Genomic DNA, 19,701 nt, shown 5'->3' on the forward strand with positions numbered 1-19,701 from the left:
TGTCCTGCACTGTCTTGCTTGTCTTGTCCTGCACTGTTTGTACCAGGTTGCACTTTATGTGGCTAAGACTACTTACATGTCCTTAGCCCTGTTTTTGTTTTATGTAGCACCTTGATCCTGGAGAAACGTTGTCTCCTTTCACTGTGTACTGCAACAGCTATATATGGTTGAAATGACAATAAAAAGCTTCTTGACTCTTGACCCCTGGCAGAAGTTTCCACGCTGCCAGGCTGCCTGACAGTGGTGTCAAACTTGTGCAGACCTCCCGGGCGCCCTGAAACAGCGCACCGGCAGGCGCGAACCGGGAAGATCCGCACAAGAAAGGGGAGCCGACACAAGCCCCACTGCCCCCTGAAACGACAAAGGTGGCGGGGCTGGCAGTAGGGGGAGCGTCTCTAAATAGGGCGCTCCCAGTCCCAGGACTCCTTCGTGGCCCGCTTGGCTGAGAGGACAGACCTAAGGTCCTCTCTCACCGGACGGGCCCGGGCATGTGAACCGACCTCCCTAGTTTTAGACGGGGGGGGGGGGGGGGGGGGGGGGGGGGGGGGGGGGGGGGCTGGGTGGCTAGCTCTTCTCACTGCCCTGAGTGAGCTAGAAGGGGGGGGGGCTAGATGATGGCCCAGGGAGAAACTCCTTGAACGCCGCTGACTGGCGTTTCACCTCCTGATGCCTGTCGACGACAGTACTAACTGCGTCGCCGAACAAGCCCTGAGGTGAAACTGGGGCGTCCAGGAGAAAGGACTTATCCTTCTCCCTTATGCCCGTCAAATTAAGCCACAAGTGCCTCTCCGTGGCAATCAGCGCAGCCATAGTACGGCCTATAGAGCGGGCCGTCTGCTTCGTGGCACGGAGCGAGAGATCAGTGGCACGGCGGAGCTCGGACACCGCCTGAGGTCCCAGCCCTCCACGGCCATCCAGCTCTGCTAGCAGATCAGCCTGGTAGGCCTGCAAGACCGCCATGGTGTGCAGTGCTGCACCCGCTTGACCCGCTGCCTCATAGGCCTTACCCACAATGGCCGAAGTGGTCCTACATGGCTTGGATGGAAGGGCCAGCTTAGAATGGGCGACACCAACTACCTCCTCAGGCCAATCTAAATTCAGCTTCTCAACAGCCCTAGTTATTACCTCGAGGAGCTCCTTGAATGCGACTGATTGCGTCGGCCGTTCTGAGGTGGAAAGCCCCTCCCCTTCGACATCGAGCTCCTCAGAGCCGGACGTGGAAAGCAGCATGCTCTCTTCCGGGTTGGGAGAAGCGCGAAGCGCGAGCTCCCGAACGCGAAACTGAGCGATCGGAGTCAGGGGAGAGGGCAAGAGAAAGGGGAACACCCGTCTCTTGCTCCGCCTCCACTAACTCAACTTGGGAACCCCATGATTGAAGCTGCCGCGCTGGCTCGGTAGACGCAGGACCCGAACCACGAGGCGCAGCCGAAGCTGAAAATACAGCCAGGCGGGATCGGAGCGTGCGGAGAGGGAATCCCTCACAATGCACACAGCCGGCTCCCTCGAGAGCCGACCGGGCATGCTCCTCTCCCAAACACACCACACAAAGAGAATGCGAGTCGCCCGCCGTGATAAAGCGGGGGCACGGATGCACGCATCTCTTAAAGTGCTTAGACTGTAACATTTTGCCTAGTCCTTCCCTATTTTTTTTTTCCCCCTGCACTTGACAGACAGACAAACGACACACATACACAGAGCGCTTCCTGAAGACAAAGAAAGCTGGAGCAGCATGACGTAGATGCCCTTATATGGACTTGCTGGCGAGTAATTACTCCGTCACGTGTCCTTTCCGAGCCATTAAATGGCGTGTGTGCACACAGAGCTTCAGACACAACTTCCTCAAAGAAGCATTCCCGTAGCGTCAGCACTGACACAGCGTCAAGTTCCCTCGAAAGGGAACCGTTGTTATACTGTATGTACTTAAATTTTTGGGTACACACAACATTGCTTATTTAAAAATATATGTAACATGATAGAATCTACTAAGTAATTGCAAGTTAAGTTAACTTAAAAGTTAAGCTTATTTATGTTACAAAAAGACAATTAATTGAGTTGAACCAATGTAAAATTTTAATTTATTGTAGATTATCAGCTATTGCTCTGCATATTGTACTGCTGCTTTAATGGGTTAAACACAGAGCACAAATTCCTAGTATGGGTCACCATATGTCACTTCACTAAAATAAATTACACATGCAAATCACACAAAATAAAGCATTTCACTTTATTTTTTGAAACAGGCTGCAATGCAATGGTGAAGCCTAAAACCACAGATCATGAATGTACACCAAATGTGTCACATTAACAAATGAAAGTTCACTTCCAACAGGATACTTCCTTCATGCTGCCCCCTTTGCAACACTTTCTTGCTCTGAACTAGAAGGAGAAAAAAAAAACAGTTTTATATTTAGTATGAATAGGCAAGACATTGCAGTGTCTTACTAACAGACCTTTTCAGTAAAAGACTGTATATACTAAAATGACCTAATATTACACGGACCAGGGCGAGAACAGAATGCAAACGTGCCAACGCGATGCATGGTCATATTCCTCTGAAATAAACAAATTAACCACTAGAACATTCATTCGGTGGAGTCACACTGCTTTTAGCAGTCGCACAATCGTGTGCACACTCGTTCCTCCTTTCATACAATAACTTATTTGTACAAACTAGACTTTCATAAGTATTTAAGTAACACATTTCTAATTGTTGAAGCTAAATTTGTAGCAATTCAGAAATTCAATTTAAAAAAAGCTTCTTTCTTGACCACAAACGCATTAACACAAACGAATGTACCTTAAAACGACAAATCTTACCTCTTTTCAGCGTCTTCGCCTCTTTGCGTTTCAGAAAATATCTTCACCTAACACTACAAACAAGTGCTTATTATTGTCAAAACCTCAAAATCAAATATTTTGCTTAGTTTATAGAAAGTTAAGCTTACCTCTGTCACGCTGTGACACGGTGAGACAGGCGAGTGAGGATCCAAATGCAGTTTAAAGGTTTTTACTAAACAAAACACAAACAAACAGGCAGGCAACGCGGAACAAACAGGAAACGGGAACATGGACATGCACACACCAACAACGACCAACAACATAGAAGTGAACAGACAGAGTATATATGGTGAACCAGAACCAATCACAAAACAGAGACAGACAAGGACTAAGACAAAACACCTGGGGAAGAGAATGAATGTAATTAGTGTCCAAGGTAACAGATAGGTGGGCGGGGTCAACAATTAACATCAGGGAGAGACGGCAGACAGAAACAAGGGGAAAACACAGACAGACACATTACAACCTCTTTCCACCGTCTTCACATGTGCATCACCAGATGGATCCAGTTTTTTCCAGATTTGCATATCACGTGGCTCAATCATATACTTAAAATATTATGTTACAATTACTTAGTTTTGATGCAATTTTAATACTAGTTGACGTGACTTATGTTTTTTCATTATATTTAGGCATACACTTAGGTTCACCTTGTAACTTATATATTTATGTTACAGACACTATATATGCTAAGTAGAGGTTGAAAAGTTAAAATTACTTTGTTATTTGTGTTTAGTTTATTTATTTTTATAAGTAATACTTGTTCAGCCAACGTTTTTTAGAGTGTACTTTTGCTGAATTTAAATCCATGTTAAAAACACACCTCTTCTCTTGTGCTTTTAATTGTTGGTAACTTGTACGTGTTCTTTTATATTTATGTTCTTTCTTTTTTCCTTTTCTTTAATCTATATGTACAGCACTTTGGCCAGCTCAGGCGGATTTTAAATGTGCTTTATAAATAAAATTGAATTTAATTGAAATTTTTGTTTCAACATTAGAATTTCAAAAGTTTTTTAAAAATTGAGGGAAAAAGAGCTGCAAGCAAACTATTATACAACTCTCCAACATATAATGATAAAAAATCAAATAAACATTTTAAATTAATCAGGATTATTAGTGACACGGTAAGTGTTCAATGTGTTTTTTTACAAGCTATTATATAAGTATGTCTTTATATAAATATATATATATATATATATATATATATATATATATATATATATATATATATATATATATATATATATATATATATATAGTGAATTTCCATAGTAAACAGTTACACTGGTTTAATCTAAACGATTTTATAACGACTTTAGGATTTATAACGACTTTATAAACACTGTTCATCTGTGTATTCACAGATCATAAATGTGTCTAAAGTACCCATGTGGTAATGCTGTCACTATGCAAAGTGAAGTGCATGTTACAAAAGCGATAGATTATTTTTCAAGACATTTGGCAGATTTTTTTTTATCTCAAACCTCCGTGAATGAGCTCGTAACATACACCAACGCTACATGTGACATTTAAAAACAACAAAAGCAATCTTTACTAGTATAAAACTAATATTAACCGGTACGGACAAAAGCTAAATAAAATTTAAAAGATACTAATGTGTTGTCACGTTTGGTGCCCATTGATATACAGTTATAGGAGAGTGAGAAAGCAAGTGCGATTGCAGAAATATGTAGGAAAACATATTGTGTGTGTGTGTGTGTGTGTGTGTGTGTGTGTGTGTGTGTGATGTGTGTGTGTGTGTGTGTGTGTGTGTGTGTGTGTGTGTGTGTGTGTGTGTGTGTGTGTGTGTGTGAGGTTGTGTGTGTATACTGTATGTGTGGGTGTGTGTGTGTGTGATGTTGTAGTTAACCCTATCACAAACATCCAGTCTGAGGGGAGGTGGTAACCCTATCACAAACCACCCCCGGATCAAACATGAGTTTTAAGTACTCGTCTCCCATCTCATTTGGAAAAAGACATACGTATGCGAGATCAAAGTTATAACCTTTAATTAATTTCAACAACTATTTAAATAAATAAATAAATAAATAAATAAAAACTCCACAAACCACCCCCGGAGCAAACATGAGTTTTAAGTACTTGTCTTCCATCTCATTTGGAAAAAGACATACGTATGCGAGATCAAAGTTATAACCTTTAATTAATTTCAACAACTATTTAAAAAATATAACTAAATAATAATTAAAAAACTCCACAAACGAACCCCGGATCAAACATGAGTTTTAAGTAATTCTCTCCTAGCTCATTTGGAACTAAGACATATGTATGACAGATCAATATTTTGACCTTCGTTTAATTTCATAATTATTTTCTTTATTATTCTTTTATTCTTATTTCTTGTCAGGGCAATAAAATAGTAATAAAATTTATAATAAAATAAAATAGATTATTTTCTTTTACACCCCCGTATCAAACGTGTGAGTTTAAATATACCAGATCAAAGTTATAACCTTTTATTAATTTCAACAACTAATTTTTAAATAAATAAATAAATAAATAAATAAATAAAAAACTTTGACCTATTTACATATATAAACTGTCAAGTTAATGAAAGTTACCCCTTATCCCTCTCTGCTGACATAAAGCCTATAGAGCTTCTATCTAATGTAATAGAGAAGACATTGTAGATTTTTGATGCTTTATTATAAACAGAATGAAAGTTTTGTAGGTTGGAGAAAAATTCTACTGGATCTGTTACAGAAAACATGATTGCACTGAGGGGTGAAAGTCTTGTGTAATCTGATTTCCAACTAACAGCATGGACTCAATAAACACACACTCCTGTTCCTTGGAAGTGTGATGTAAGACTCAGCACCACCCTTTAATTTGGTATAAATACGAGAGCACAAAGCTTCTGTCTCATCCACAAACTTACATCCTTCACAAGACGTCTTTTAAAGAAGACATTTCTTGCTACCTGCTTCATCAGTTCCTTGTGAGTATGCAGTTTATTCTTGATGACATTATGTAGGTTATTAACTTTGTATGTAGATTACTGTGTATGTAGATTATAGTATTACAGCATTATAGTTACTGTATATGATAATGTTTAACTCTTATTATGAAAGCTTAATTCTGATCATTTTCTATTACAGTGTGGTTTGTCAGTGCATGTCAGGGCAGTGGTCATTAATAAATAAAATTTGTTAGTACTGGTAAAGTAAATTGGTGTGGTATAAGAGACATAAAGCTCTGTAGGACTCCTCTTTATCACATTGCACCTTGTTTATTAGTTTATATTTTATACTGAATACTGATGAAATTTCACTAATAAATTCTCACAAGACGTCCATAACTCAACTCTGTACATGATGGCAATAAAATCTTTGGGTCTCAGAGTTCTGAATTATGCCAGTTAACATCCACTTCTGTGTTTATTAAAAAAAAATAATAAAGTCTGTTGATCCCAAAGTTAAATGTTAGTGATGGTGTAACATAGTGGTCTCAGACACAGAGTGAGGTTCTGTACAGTAAAAGTTAACATGAGGAGAGGAAACACACTTTAAACACCACGTATCAAAGACAGAAAATATTTAAAGACTTGGCAAATACATAAAGGCAAGACAGCATCATACATGATAAAGCTTTCCACAATAACACAACTCAGAACTTACACATGTCTAAAGTTTCACACTGACATGCTGATTGTGCTTTTTATATGGTGCTAACAGGAAGTGGGTGATGTAATCGAACAGATTATTAGAACACAGAGGATGGCATCCTTTTGTAAAACATTATCCTGGCCATTAATATACATAAAGTCATCTAATAATACAGTTGTTTGATGAAGCTTAATGAGCTGAATCAGCAAATAATATCAGCAGAGTCTCATGTTTCAGGCATTGTTTTATCTTCCTCTGGAGTATAGTCTGGGGATTGCTTTTTTTTTCCTCCTCCCTTCCCTCATGTTATGCTGTATTTCTTTTTAATTCCCTGTCTTCCTGTCCTGCCCCCCCTTTGTCATATAGTATGTATTGTATGTTGGACAGGTTGATGGCTAATTTCACGGTACTTGTGACCAGTGAAAATAAAGGTTACTACTACTTATCTTAACTTCAATTCATCTTAAACATGCCTATTTATCAGAAGAACTATTTTCATCCATCTTAAATGTTTGTCTTTTTAAGGTTAAGAACAAGATCATGTCAGTGTTCAGTGTTGTTGAAGTTGGTGGAAAGGGAGGAGATACTTTCAATTTTAATGGCCTGAAAAATGGATCCTTGTTGAGAAAGATCAAGGTTTGGGAAGGTGATTTGAAGATAAAAGGCGTGTTGGTGTGGCTTACTGATGGCCGGTCCGAAGAGTTTGGTGAAACTGCTGGGAATCTGAAAGAGTATACATTTGAGGATGAAGAACTATTCACCTCTCTTTCACTTTGGCCAAATAAAGCTGGTACACATCTGGGTGCCATCAAATTCAAGACAAGCGTCTCCAAGGAGTTCCATGCATGCGTGACAAGTGGTCAGCTGAAACCAGAAGTAGTAGTTAATGTTGAATCTGGGAGATGCGCTGGAGTCCAAGGAGGTTCTGATTCTGACATTGATCGCATCGGCTTCATGATGCTCAAGAAGACATCTGTTTAGCTTAACAATGTGGTGTATCCCACCGTTTCTATAGTCTCACCCAAAGTGGCCCAAAAAGACCAAAATCTTTTTACATTTTCAGATGATAATCTGTCTGAATTTCCATCAATAAAATCAGTCTTAATTGAAACTAAGCTTCTTACATGTTTTTTCCATAATTATGTAATATTCTAGATTCTTCCTGAGCACTACCACAAGTCCCAGTCTTCCCAGTAAAATGTTTCTATATGTTGGAGTAAACAGACACTCATACACTACTTGAGCACATTTAAACTCATGCATGTTATTTTTTTTGACTTAATTAAATTATTTTCTATATTTCTACACTTTCTCCACTATAATTATTATCTATTCCTTTAGACTTTGTCCACTTTGGCCATAACATCTACTACATAACACATTGTCCCATAACGTACACATGTCAATATTAGTGACACATGCTACTGGTAGCTACTCAACTTTCCCCAAGTTCTCTGTAGCTGTTTAATATACAGTACAGGACACCTGGACATCACAGCCATGTGTACAGTATGTCCCCAAAGTGTTCCACCAAAACTGATGAACACAGTGAGCTCCATTTTCTCTTCATTGGTCTCTGAAGCATATGTACCCTCAACACCAATAGTTAATTCATATCTTTATGCTGGCAGGACATGGATTTAATTTCTCCAACAGCCACTTTGGGTATCACATCAGGAGCAGTGGGATAGACAACATTGGTAAGATCAGCAGTGAGATGAATAAATCATGTACAAGCCCATTACTATAATCAAATACCAGTGGAATTCAATGACATTAAATAAAATAAAAACAGTCTTTGTTAACATTAATTGAACAATGTGTTCACACCCAGTGAGGATTTCACATTACAGTATTTACACCTCAGAAGTAAGAAGTTATCAACTTTAATGCTACAGTGATTTACTTTACCAGTACTGACAAATTTTATTTATTAATGATTAACGCACTGACAAACCACACTGTCATAGAAAATTGTCAGAATTAAGCTTTCATAATATGAGGTAAACATTATCATATACAGTAACTATAATGCTGTAATACTATAATCTACATACACAGTTAATAACCTACAAAATGTAATCAAGAATGCAAAATTTCAAGGAACTGATGAAGCAGGTAGCAAATAACACCAATTTACTTAAACTGTCAGAAAGATCATTAATTTACTTTATTATTTAGTGAACGTTCCTTTGTGTCACAACCTTCATGTTTTCTGTAACAGATACAGTGGATTTTTTCTCCAACCTACAAAACTTTCATTCTTTCATTCTTTAAAAGCATAAAATAAAAAAAAAAGCATTCAATAAAACATCAAAAAGCTACAATGTCTTCTCTATTGCATTAGATAGATGCTCTATAGGCTTTTTTGCAGGTTTTTACAATAGAGAAGACATTGTAGATTTTTGATGCTTTATCATAAACTGCCTGAATATTTTTTGGTTTGGAGAAAAATTCCACCGTAACAGAAACCATGATTCCGTGTTAAGATGTCATCAATAGGTTCAGTGACACAAACGAATGTTCACAAAATAAACCACTTCATTGTGACTTCTCAGAGTTTAAGGAAATTAATCTCTGACAATGACCTTTGTATGCTCAAATATTCAGTTACCTAAATATTAATTCGCTTTATTGCACATCTTAAGCTTTAAGAAAATAACCTCTGGGGGGAAACAAATTGTGTAATTTATCTACAACCACCAGCTTAGACACACTGATAACTGTGCTTGTATGTATAAGTATGTAAGTATAGTATATGATCAGGTCAAGTTGAGAGGCTTTTAAATGTCATTGTGACCAAATACAATATCTGATACAGTACACAGTGAAATGAAACGTTTGTCCAGGACCCTGGTGCTACATAAAGACACCGACCTACACAGAACAACACAGAACTAATTAATCTATCGACATAAAAAGACATTACAGATATATAAAAGACGTGATTTATTATTTAATCCACATTTCTGTGTCTCACAGAAACTTTTGATAAGACATTGGAAAGGAATCATAATTTCTGTAACTGTTAGGATTTCTTCTCTATTGCATCCCATGAAAGCTCTACAGAATTTAGATAAGGACTCTAGGAATGTGCTACCAAAAAGCGTCTGATCTGCATTGAATGTAGGAACAATGGGGTGGTATTTATTTTCTCCTCAGCTTAATGCAGTGCACCAGAAAAAGGCAAAAAAATAAATAGATCCTCCCTTTAAGGGGCTGCAGGGGCGTTTGGGCAGAAGTCCAAGCTTCAAACCTAGGCAGTAGGTTGTATGTATCAGGAACGTAGCAAAGGCTCAGCCGGCAATTTGATGCCCCAGGTGATCTGGATGTGTCTGTAAAAGAATAACCGAAAAACAACAAGCATTAATTTCGTTAGGCACGCCCCCTTTCCCCCTCTCCAGCCGCTGAGCCTTGCTTCCTGCTGTGCTTTCCTCCTGGAGAGTGAATGCTCCAGCGGTGCTCCTGATTGGCCCGTGATTTTCGGCGGAAGTTTCGGCCGCTCCGCCTCGCTCTCACTCCCCACGGCGCTGGACACGGTGCTGAAGTTCGGGAGCTCGCGCTTAGTGTCGCTGACCAAGGTGCTGAACCGCCGCCTTTTACACTCTCCTGCTTCTTGGCTGCCGATGCAGTGGGTAAAGAGCGTTTTTTTCTCCATGCATTTGCGGCGGTGCATGTGCCGCCATTACACTGTGTACAAAGCCAGATCCACGAAGATCTCCATGATGTGTTGGAGGTTGGAGTGGAAGATCTCGAGTGTCCTGTAAAGAGCCCCGACTCTGAGTGGGTGATTCTTTTGGTTGATTTTTCACCCAATCTCTGTGCACTCAAAAGAAAAGCTTGATTAAGTCAAATAATCAGTACAGAAATATAAACCCTGAGCTCTCATCCTGGTCCAACGTGTTTTATGCAGCTGGACCGGACCTAGACTCGAGTTGACCGACTTTGATCCAAATCCTGCATCTGGTTTCTTTAAAAAGGTCATTCAATAAACAGATAGTTTACATGGCTGTCTGTCTCAACATACTTCACTTCTTTCAAAGTACAAAGCAGATCAAGTTTATTAGAAATCAATTTTCCAAGCCCACTTTAATTGAAACTGTGAAAGTCTTGTAGATATTTTAATTTTGTATTATATTTAATGTTTTAAGATGAATGTTATGTTTGAGATGATTAAAAATTACTTTTTATGAATGATTATAAATGGAAATTCTTTTCTGTCAGTCATTTTACCTTATATATTTTTTTAATTTATATATTTTTTTAAGTATTGTAGTTATTTTAATTTTGTATTATATTTAAGTTTGAGATGATTTTTAAAGGCCATGCAAGGAGAGCATTAATTAGAGAAGCAGCCAAGAGGCCCATGGTAACTCTGGAGGAGCTGCAGAGATCCACAGCTCAGGTTGGAGAATCTGTCCACACTATTAGTGTTGCACTCCACAAATTGGGTCTTTATGGAAGAGTGGCAAGAAAAAAGCCATTGTTGAAAGAAAGCCATAAGAAATCTCGTTTGCATCTTGCAAACATCATGTGGAAGAAGGTTCTCTGGTCAGATGAGTCCAAAATTGAACTTTTTGGCCAAAATTCAAAATGTTATGTTTGGCAGAAACCTAACACTGCACATCACCCTGAACACACCATGGACAGAAGGGACAGGGAAGCTGGTCAGAGTTGATGGGAAGATGGATGGAGCCAAATACAGGGCAAACGTAGATGAAAACCTGTTAGAGTCTGCAAAAGACATGAGCCTGGGGCAGAGGTTCACCTTCCAGCAAGACAATGACCCTAAACATACAGCCGGAGCTACAATGGAGTGGTTTAGACCAAAGCATATTCATGTGTTAGAATGGCCCAGTCAAATCAAGACCTAAATCCAATTGAGAATCTGTGGTGAGACTTGAAATTTGCTTATGCTCACCATCCAATCTGACTGAGCTTGAGCTATTTTGCAAAGATAAGTGGGTAAAAATTTAACTCTCTAGATGGGCAAAGCTGGTAGAGACGTATCCCAAAAGACTTGCAGCGGAAGGTTTGGTCTACAAAGTCATGCCAAACTTTTCAGATATTTATTTGTAAATAAAATTTGGAGACCATTTATCATTTTCCTTCCACTTCACAATTATTTTCCACTTTGAGTTGGTCTATCACATAAAATCCTAATAAAATACATTTTTGTTTGTGGTTGTAACGTGTCAAAATGTGAAAAGTTCAGTGGGTATGAATACTTTTGCAAGGCACTATATATATTCCAGGAAAATCAAACTGAAGGTGAAAAGACTAGATTCATGGATGAGTATTTTTTCATCAGTGATTGTTTTATTCCTTAAGAATTACAGATTTACAGATTTACATAATTTCATGTGATGAATACATGTTTAACCCTATATATGTAAATATCCCATTCATTTGTTTAATAGATTTTGCAGCAGACCAAGTTGATTGTGGTTTATTAAGCAGCTCATATGGATTCCTTTAAAATGTTCCTCTATGTGTCATGTGTTACCATCATCATCCCCACTCTGATGTCTGTTGTCAGTTGATAAAACACACATTCAATGTCTTCTGTTATTAAAGAATGATAGAATTTCATTAACAAGTTATTTCACTTCTCATAATTTCTAGAAAACTGAAGTGAAATTTGCTTAGCAACAATACACTGGAAAAGCAATTAGAAAAAATATAAAGTAAAATAAACTGACAAAAGAAGAAATAAATCAAAATAAATCATAAATAAAAAGCATCTAAAAATCATCTCCAACTTTAGATAAAACATTAAATATAATACAAAATTAAAATATCTACAAGACTTTCACAGTTTCAATTAAAGTGGGTTTGGAAATTTGATTTGTAATAAAGTTCACACCACTATTGATTCTAAAACACTTTTATTTCTGTCAATGTAAAATGTCATCCACCTTTTCACAAACAGTTCTTTAGGGAACACAGTGAAGAATTAAAAAAGTAAAAATGGTACATGTGTTCATCCTGTCATTTACGGTTACTGTCATGAGGAGGTTTCACCATTTCTTCTAGTTTATTTTCCATAGCTTCCTTCTTCCTTGCTTTCTGTCTTTGTTGTCTTTTATTTCATTTCTCTCTTTTTTGCTGCATTAATTTCACTTTGTTTCTTTCTTGTATTGGATGAGATTGTCACATAAGGATAACCAGATGCATGTTGTATAGAAGTTACATATGTATGGCAGCCACTCTACTCCAAAAATTTCTATTAACAGTAATCAAACCTCAGATGTAACTAATCGACCCTAATGCAATAGGAATTTTGCATTACCAGTGCTAACAAATTTTTATTGAATTAAGACTTACCCACCATCCAAGACATGTGGTAAAGAAAATAATCATAATTAAGCATTCAGAGGTGCAGTGATATATTTAATAGGAGTCAAAGCTTTAACATATACAGTAAGAGGAAGATTATTGTACTGTAACTAACCATAATCTACATACACAGTTAAAAATGTACATAATGTAAACAAGATTTTTTTTTCTCGACTTACAAGGAAGTAGTCAAAAGCATGTAGTGAAAAAGTTCCTTCTTTAATTAACGTCTTGTTAGAGAAGCAAGTTTATGGATAAGACAGAAACTGCACACATTCATATTTATACTATTTAAAATTGGTTGTCTTGGACCTTGGACACACCCTTGGAACTTGGACACACCTTTGGACCTTGGACACAGCCCTTTGTGGGATGAATATACAAAAAGTGTTTTAACTTGTTTTACATCATATATTGTATGTATGTTTTTTCACAGCTTCTGGCTTTGGCACAGTAGCACGGCCATAACATGGAAACTTGGCACAAGTTAACTGTTCAATAAAACACACATGTACAGCTGCTCTTCGCTACCCTGAAGCGGTAGAGTGGAAAAGGCGGCGGTTCAGCACCTTGGCCAGTGGCACTAAGCACGAGCTCCCGATCTCCAGCACCGTGGCCAGCACCGCGGCACCTGAGAGCGGGGCGGAGCGGCTGAAACGCCCGCCGAAAATCACGGACCAATCAGGAGCGCCGCTGGAGCATCAACCCTCCAGGAGGAAAGCAGAGCAGGAAGCAAGGCTCAGCGGCTGGAGAGGGGAAAAGTGGGCGTGCCAAACGGGACTAATGCTTTACATTGTTCTTATATGGTTTACAGAGCTATCCAGCTGACCCAAGTCTCCTCATTGCCGATCGAGCCTTCGCTATGCTCCTAGAGAGGACCGCTTCACCGCTATCCTGCTGCCGTCCTCCTGTTGTCTCGTTTGAGAGCCTGCACCTTTGCCTAGGCGCCCCCTACAGGAAAGATGTATTTTTGCTTTGACTGCCTTACTAATTTTCTTTCTATTTTTAGTGGTTGAGAAATTAAACTCCAAATATTGGTCCATGTATGCAAAGCATTACTCTATGAAAAAAAAAAAAAAAAAAAGATTGGTTTCAATGCTAATTGATTCATATTGTTCAGTATTGAATTTGATTCTATAGAGACATTTTCCATCTTGATGTGGCCAAAGTGAAAAGGAGGTGAAATGCTCTCAATCAATCATCAAATATAATACGTTTTAAATCAATTGAATTACTGGATGACTATATTTTTTATTTATTATTTTTATTAGGTGTTTGTGTTTGTGAATGGCCAGTGCATACTCTTTGATTAAAACAATTTGTTATTTATTTTTTTCTGAGTATGAACTCAGACTTTTCAAGCTTGCCTAAAACTGTCCAAGGTGCTACATTTCTTATCTCATTGTGCCACACACTTATCAGGTGATCGTGCCAAGTAGTTATTACTTTAGCTTATAATATATGCAGTTTAATGTGTACCAATTTAAACATGGACATTATATATGACTTATCACTCCACTCAGAAAAATGTTTAACTATTAGCAGCAGGGAAAACAAAAAAGTACAAAAGGCCTTACGGAAGGACTTTTGATGACCACTGAAGGACTTGCCATTGAATGTGTTAGATTAGCAGTTAAGGTGTTGGACTACTGATCGGACGGTTGTCAGTTTAAATCCCAGGTCCACCAATCTGCCACTTCTGGCCCCATGAGCAAAGCCTTTAACCCTCATTTGTATAAAATGAGGTTAAATGCCAGTTGTTCTGGAAAAGGGCATCTACCAAATGCCAAATGTGTCTAACAACCAAATAAAGTACTTATTACACAACGTTGGTAAGCTCAGCAGTAAGATGAATAAACCAAGTACAAGCCCATTTCTATAATAAAATACGAAGTGAAAATACTGGATTGAAATGTTGTGCCTTGTGACTGAGACCAAGCTTTCTGGCACTGGGCAGAACATTTCACTCCAGAAGCTATTTGTTACTACATCCTACTGAATCCTATTGAACATTGTTTGAAAAGGCTGAAACATGTGATCTGATCATCAGTTTTTTATAAACAAAGAAGAGGGTGTTAGGAGTGAATTGGAGCAAGATGGCGCCGAACATGGCAGCCGTGTTGCGAGCTCCGAGGAAACTTTGCAGTTTTTCATTTATCTTACTAGTTATCCTGCTGTCCTGCGTGTTGGAAGTTGTCTGCATAACTGCCTACGACAGACACACGCTTCTAAATATAGGTTCCTATGTTGCGAAACGCAAACCGGACTTTGAGTTCCTGAATGCTGGCAGTTTGTTTACCAACACCGCATCGGAGCCCTTTGTCTGGGCCGCACAAACGCGACCAAGGAAACGCCGACGGAAAAGAAGGAAGAGAGCCGGCGTCCTTGTCAGACTCAGACGTCGTCCCCTCCGACCTCCTCTCCCAACCATTTTGCTGGCTAATGTTCAGTCACTAGACAACAAACTCTGTGAACTACGGGCACGTATCTCCTACCAACGAGAAACGAGGGACTGCTGCATTATTTGCCTCACAGAAACCTGGATGTCTGCGGAGGTTCCAGACTCAGCCATCGAGCTCACGGGGTTCTCCGTGCACCGCTCGGACAGGACGAAAGAGCTCACAGGGAAAAGCAGAGGCGGAGGTGTTTGTTTCTTTATCAACAACTCGTGGTGTGATGAAAGGAATCTACACTCTATTAAATCCTTCTGCTCCCCTGATCTGGAATTTCTTATGCTTCTGTGTCGACTATTCTGGTTACCGAGGGATATTACAGCGGTCATTATCACAGCTGTTTATATTCCTCCTCAAGCTAACACAGACCAGGCACTCAAGGAACTGTATGGGTATATAAGTGAGCAGGAAACCGCGCACCCAGATGCAGCGTTTATTGTAACAGGGGACTTTAACAAAGCCAACTTCAGAACAATAGCTCCAAAATACCTCCAACACATCACCATCAACACGCGTGGTGACCGTATACTGGACCACTGCTACTCTCCCTTCCGGGATGCTTACAAATCCCTCCCCCGCCCACCTCTCGGCAAATCGGACCACTCGTCCATTCTGCTCCTGCCTGCTTATAGGCAGAAACTGAAACGGGAAGCACCCGCCCTCAGGACAATCCAATGCTGGTCCGACCAATCAGATGCTATACTACAGGACTGTTTTGATCACGTGGACTGGGACATGTTCCGGGCAGCGTCTGATGACGACATAGAGGCGTACTCAGATTCTGTCACGTGTTTCATCAGGAAGTGTGTAGAAGATGTTGTGCCGACAAAAACAATCCGCGTCTACCCCAACCAAAAACCGTGGATTAATAGCGATGTTCGAGCGGCCTTGTCAGCGCGGACGTCTGCTTTTAAATCCGGGAATCCTGACGATCGCAAACAAGCCAGCTACGATCTCAGGAAAACCATCAAAGCCGCAAAAAGACAATACAAAAACAAAGTTGAAGAACATTTCAACACCAACAATGCAAGAAGCATGTGGCAGGGCATCAACAACATCACAGACTTTAAAGGGAACAAACCAGCGACTGTAAACATTGCCGCCTCTCTACCGGACGAGCTAAATAACTTTTATGCTCGTTTCGAGGCTCACAACCCCGCCCACAGAGAGCGCTCCTGCGGCTGCTGCAGAAGATTTGAGTGCTCTCTCCGTCTCTGTCGCGGATGTAACCCGATCCTTCCGACGAGTAAACATCCGCAAGGCTGCGGGTCCTGATGGCATCCCAGGTCGTGTGCTCCGAGCATGCGCATCCCAACTGGCCGGTGTGTTCACAGACATTTTCAACCTCTCCCTGTGTCTGTCTGTGGATCCATCATGTTTCAAAAAGTCCACCATAGTACCCATACCAAAGAAAAATAAAATCACATGCCTAAATGACTGGAGGCCAGTTGCTCTCACACCCATCTTCAGTAAGTGCTTTGAGAGACTCATCAGAGAATACATCTGCTCTGTGCTGCCTGCCTCACTTGATCCGCTACAGTTCGCATACAGCAGCAACCGTTCCACAGATGATGCTATTGCTTTCACCCTACACACTGCTCTCTCCCAACTGGAAAATAAGAACACCTATGTGAGAATGCTGTTTGTGGACTACAGCTCAGCATTTAACACAATAGTCCACACTGCCACACTTGTAGCGAAGCTTCAGACTCTGGGACTAAACAGATCTCTGTGCAACCAGATTCTGGACTTCCTGACAGGCAGAAGTCAGGTGGTGAGAATGGGCAGCAATATTTCATCCCCTCTGATCCTCAACACCGGTGCTCCTCAGGGCTGTGTCCTCAGCCCACTCCTGTATTCCCTGTATACACACACGACTGTACAGCTACACATAGCTCCAACGTCATCGTCAAATTTGCTGATGATACAACGGTGATAGGCCTGATCACCGACAACGATGAGACAGCCTACAGAGAAGAGGTGAGCACTCTGACCAAATGGTGTCGAAAGAACCACCTCTCACTAAACATTGACAAGACCAAGGAGCTGGTGGTGGATTTCAGGAGACAGAGCAGAGAACACAGACCCATCTCCATCGACAAGACACCTGTGGAGCGTGTGAGCAGCTTTAAGTTCTGGGTGTCAACATCAGTGAGGATCTCATTTGGTCCACACACACCGACACAGCGCTGAAGAAGGCACATCAACGCCTCTTCTTCCTGATACAGCTGAGGAAGTTTGGAATGAGCCCCTGCATCCTCAGAACATTCTACACCTGCACTATAGAGAGCATCCTGACGGGCTGCATCACCGCTTGGTTTGGAAACAGCACCGTTGGCAACCGTAAGCCTCTGGAAAGGGTCGTGCGAACTGCCAGCCACATTGTTCGAGGTGAGCTTCCCTCCCTCCAGGACATCTACAACAGGCGGTGCATAAGGAAAGCTCGGAGGATCATTAATGACTCCAGCCACCCATCCCACAGACTGCTCTCTCTGCTCCCCTCAGGAAGACGTCTCCGCAGCATCCGATCCCGCACTAGTCGACTGAGGGATAGCTTTTTCCCTCAGGCCATCAGACTAATTAACAGCCATAAATAACACAGCACACAGCATATTCAACAGTTCAACACCGGACTATACACACATGCACACATGCACACTGTATCCGTACTGCATCAATACACATGGGTCCATACACACACACTGCATCTAATCTAAATAACAATCTATCTGACAATAAGCTATCGGTACCACAGGACATTTCTGTATCTGTACAATCCATTGCACCTTAACATGTTACATAATATTACATGTATATAATACTTATATATATATATATATACTTATATAAACTGTTCTATTTATGTTTATGTTATGTTACTACTGTATGTAAATGGTTCTGCAATGTCTGGAGCTTGCTCCCAAGAATTTCACTCACCAAGGCACATGTGCCGTGGTGATGTGACAATAAAGGTGACTTGACTTGACTTGACTTGACTTGACTGTAATAATTCAGAACTCTGAATTTTATTTTATTTATTTTATTAAATTTCAAAAATCAGTATTCAGACATCAGAAGTAACTAATAAACAAGGTGTAATGTGATAAAGTGGAGTCCTACAGAGCTTTATGTCTCTTATACCACACCAATTTAATTTACCAGTACTAACACATTTTGTTTATTAATGTTTAGAGCTTCTGTCTAATGCAGGAGAGAAGACAATGTAAATTTTTGATGCTTTATTACAAACAGAAGTTTTGTAGGTTGGAGAAAAATGTAACTGTATCTGTTACAGAAAACATGATTCCGTGTTAAGATGTCATCACAAGGTTGAGTGACACGAAGGAATGCTCATTACAGTAAATATTAAACACTATTGTGGAATGAGTGGTGAAAAGCCGTGAAATCTGATTTCCAAATAACAGCATGGACACAATAAACACATACACACTTACTACTTGGAAGTGTGATGTAAGACTCAGCACCACCCATTTTATTTGGTATAAATACGAGAGCATGAAGCTTCTGTCTCCTCCACAAACTTGCTTCCTTCAAAAGACGTCTTTTAAAGAAGACATTTCTTGCTACCTGCTTCATCAGTTCCTTGTAAGTATGCAGTTGATTCTTGATGACATTATGTAGGTTATTAACTGTGTATGTAGATTACTGTGTATGTAGATTATAGTATTACAGCATTATAGTTACTGTATATGATAATGTTTAACTCATATTATGAAAGCTTAATTCTGATCACTTTCTATTACAGTGTGGTTTGTCAGTGCGTTAATCATTAATAAATAAAATGTGTTAGTACTGGTAAAGTAAATTGGTGAGGTTTAAGAGACATAAAGCTCTGTAGGACTCCACTTTATCACATTACACCTTGTTTATTAGTTACTTCTGATTTTATACTGAATACTGATTTATGAAATTTCAGCATTAAATTCTCACAAGACGTCCATAACACATCTCTGTACATGATGTCAAAAAAATCTTTGGGTCTCATTGTTCTGAATTATGCCAGTTAACATCCACTTCTCTGTTTATTAAAAAAAAAAAGTCTTTTGATCCCAAAGTTAAATGTTAGTAATGGTGTAACATAGGGGTCTCAGACACAGAGTGAGGTTCTGTACAGTAAAAGTTAACATGAGGAGAGGAAACACACTTTAAACACCACGTATCAAAGACAGATAAAAAACATTTAAAGACTTGGCAAATACATAAAGGCAAGACAGCATCATACATGATAAAGCTTTCCACAATAACACAACTCAGAACTTACACATGTCTAAAGTTTCACACTGACATGCTAGCTCATGTGCTTTTTATATGGTGCTAACAGGAAGTGGGTGATGTAATCGAACAGATTATTAGAGCACAGAGGATGGCATCCTTTTGTAAAACATTATCCTGGCCATTAGCATACATAAAGACATCCAATAATGCAG

At 39.7% G+C, this 19,701-nt stretch overlaps 1 protein-coding gene and 1 long non-coding RNA gene across 19 annotated transcripts in view; one reads left to right on the forward strand and one right to left on the reverse strand.

Annotated features, from left to right (window-relative positions):
- LOC113651616 (aerolysin-like protein) overlaps window positions 1-19,701 on the forward strand; it is a 382,868-nt gene that overhangs the window by 278,192 nt on the left and 84,975 nt on the right. For 2 of the 18 annotated variants that reach the window (XR_007137831.1, XR_007137823.1), the window contains exons 2-3: window positions 5,617-5,794; window positions 13,615-13,764. The exons of 1 other annotated variant lie outside the window; for it this stretch is intronic. Coding sequence is in view for 4 of the 17 variants with exons in the window: in XM_047800488.1 (XP_047656444.1) it covers window positions 14,897-16,528 (1,632 nt within the window). In the remaining 13 variants the exon portion in view is untranslated. Of the gene's footprint in view, window positions 1-5,559; window positions 5,795-6,827; window positions 6,893-6,986; window positions 7,573-13,236; window positions 13,359-13,614; window positions 17,389-18,180; window positions 18,860-19,701 lie in introns of those variants that run through there. 15 more of the 18 variants (XR_007137820.1, XR_007137822.1, XR_007137849.1 and 12 more) reach the window with 13 other exon arrangements.
- LOC113639725 lies at window positions 2,206-3,375 on the reverse strand. Its single transcript, XR_007137860.1, has 3 exons — window positions 3,305-3,375; window positions 2,818-2,870; window positions 2,206-2,376 (listed from the first exon to the last, which is right to left on the reverse strand). It is a non-coding gene; the product is annotated as an uncharacterized LOC113639725 (long non-coding RNA).

Source organism: Tachysurus fulvidraco, chromosome 15, assembly GCF_022655615.1.
Source record: "Tachysurus fulvidraco isolate hzauxx_2018 chromosome 15, HZAU_PFXX_2.0, whole genome shotgun sequence".
Lineage (NCBI taxonomy): Eukaryota > Metazoa > Chordata > Actinopteri > Siluriformes > Bagridae > Tachysurus > Tachysurus fulvidraco.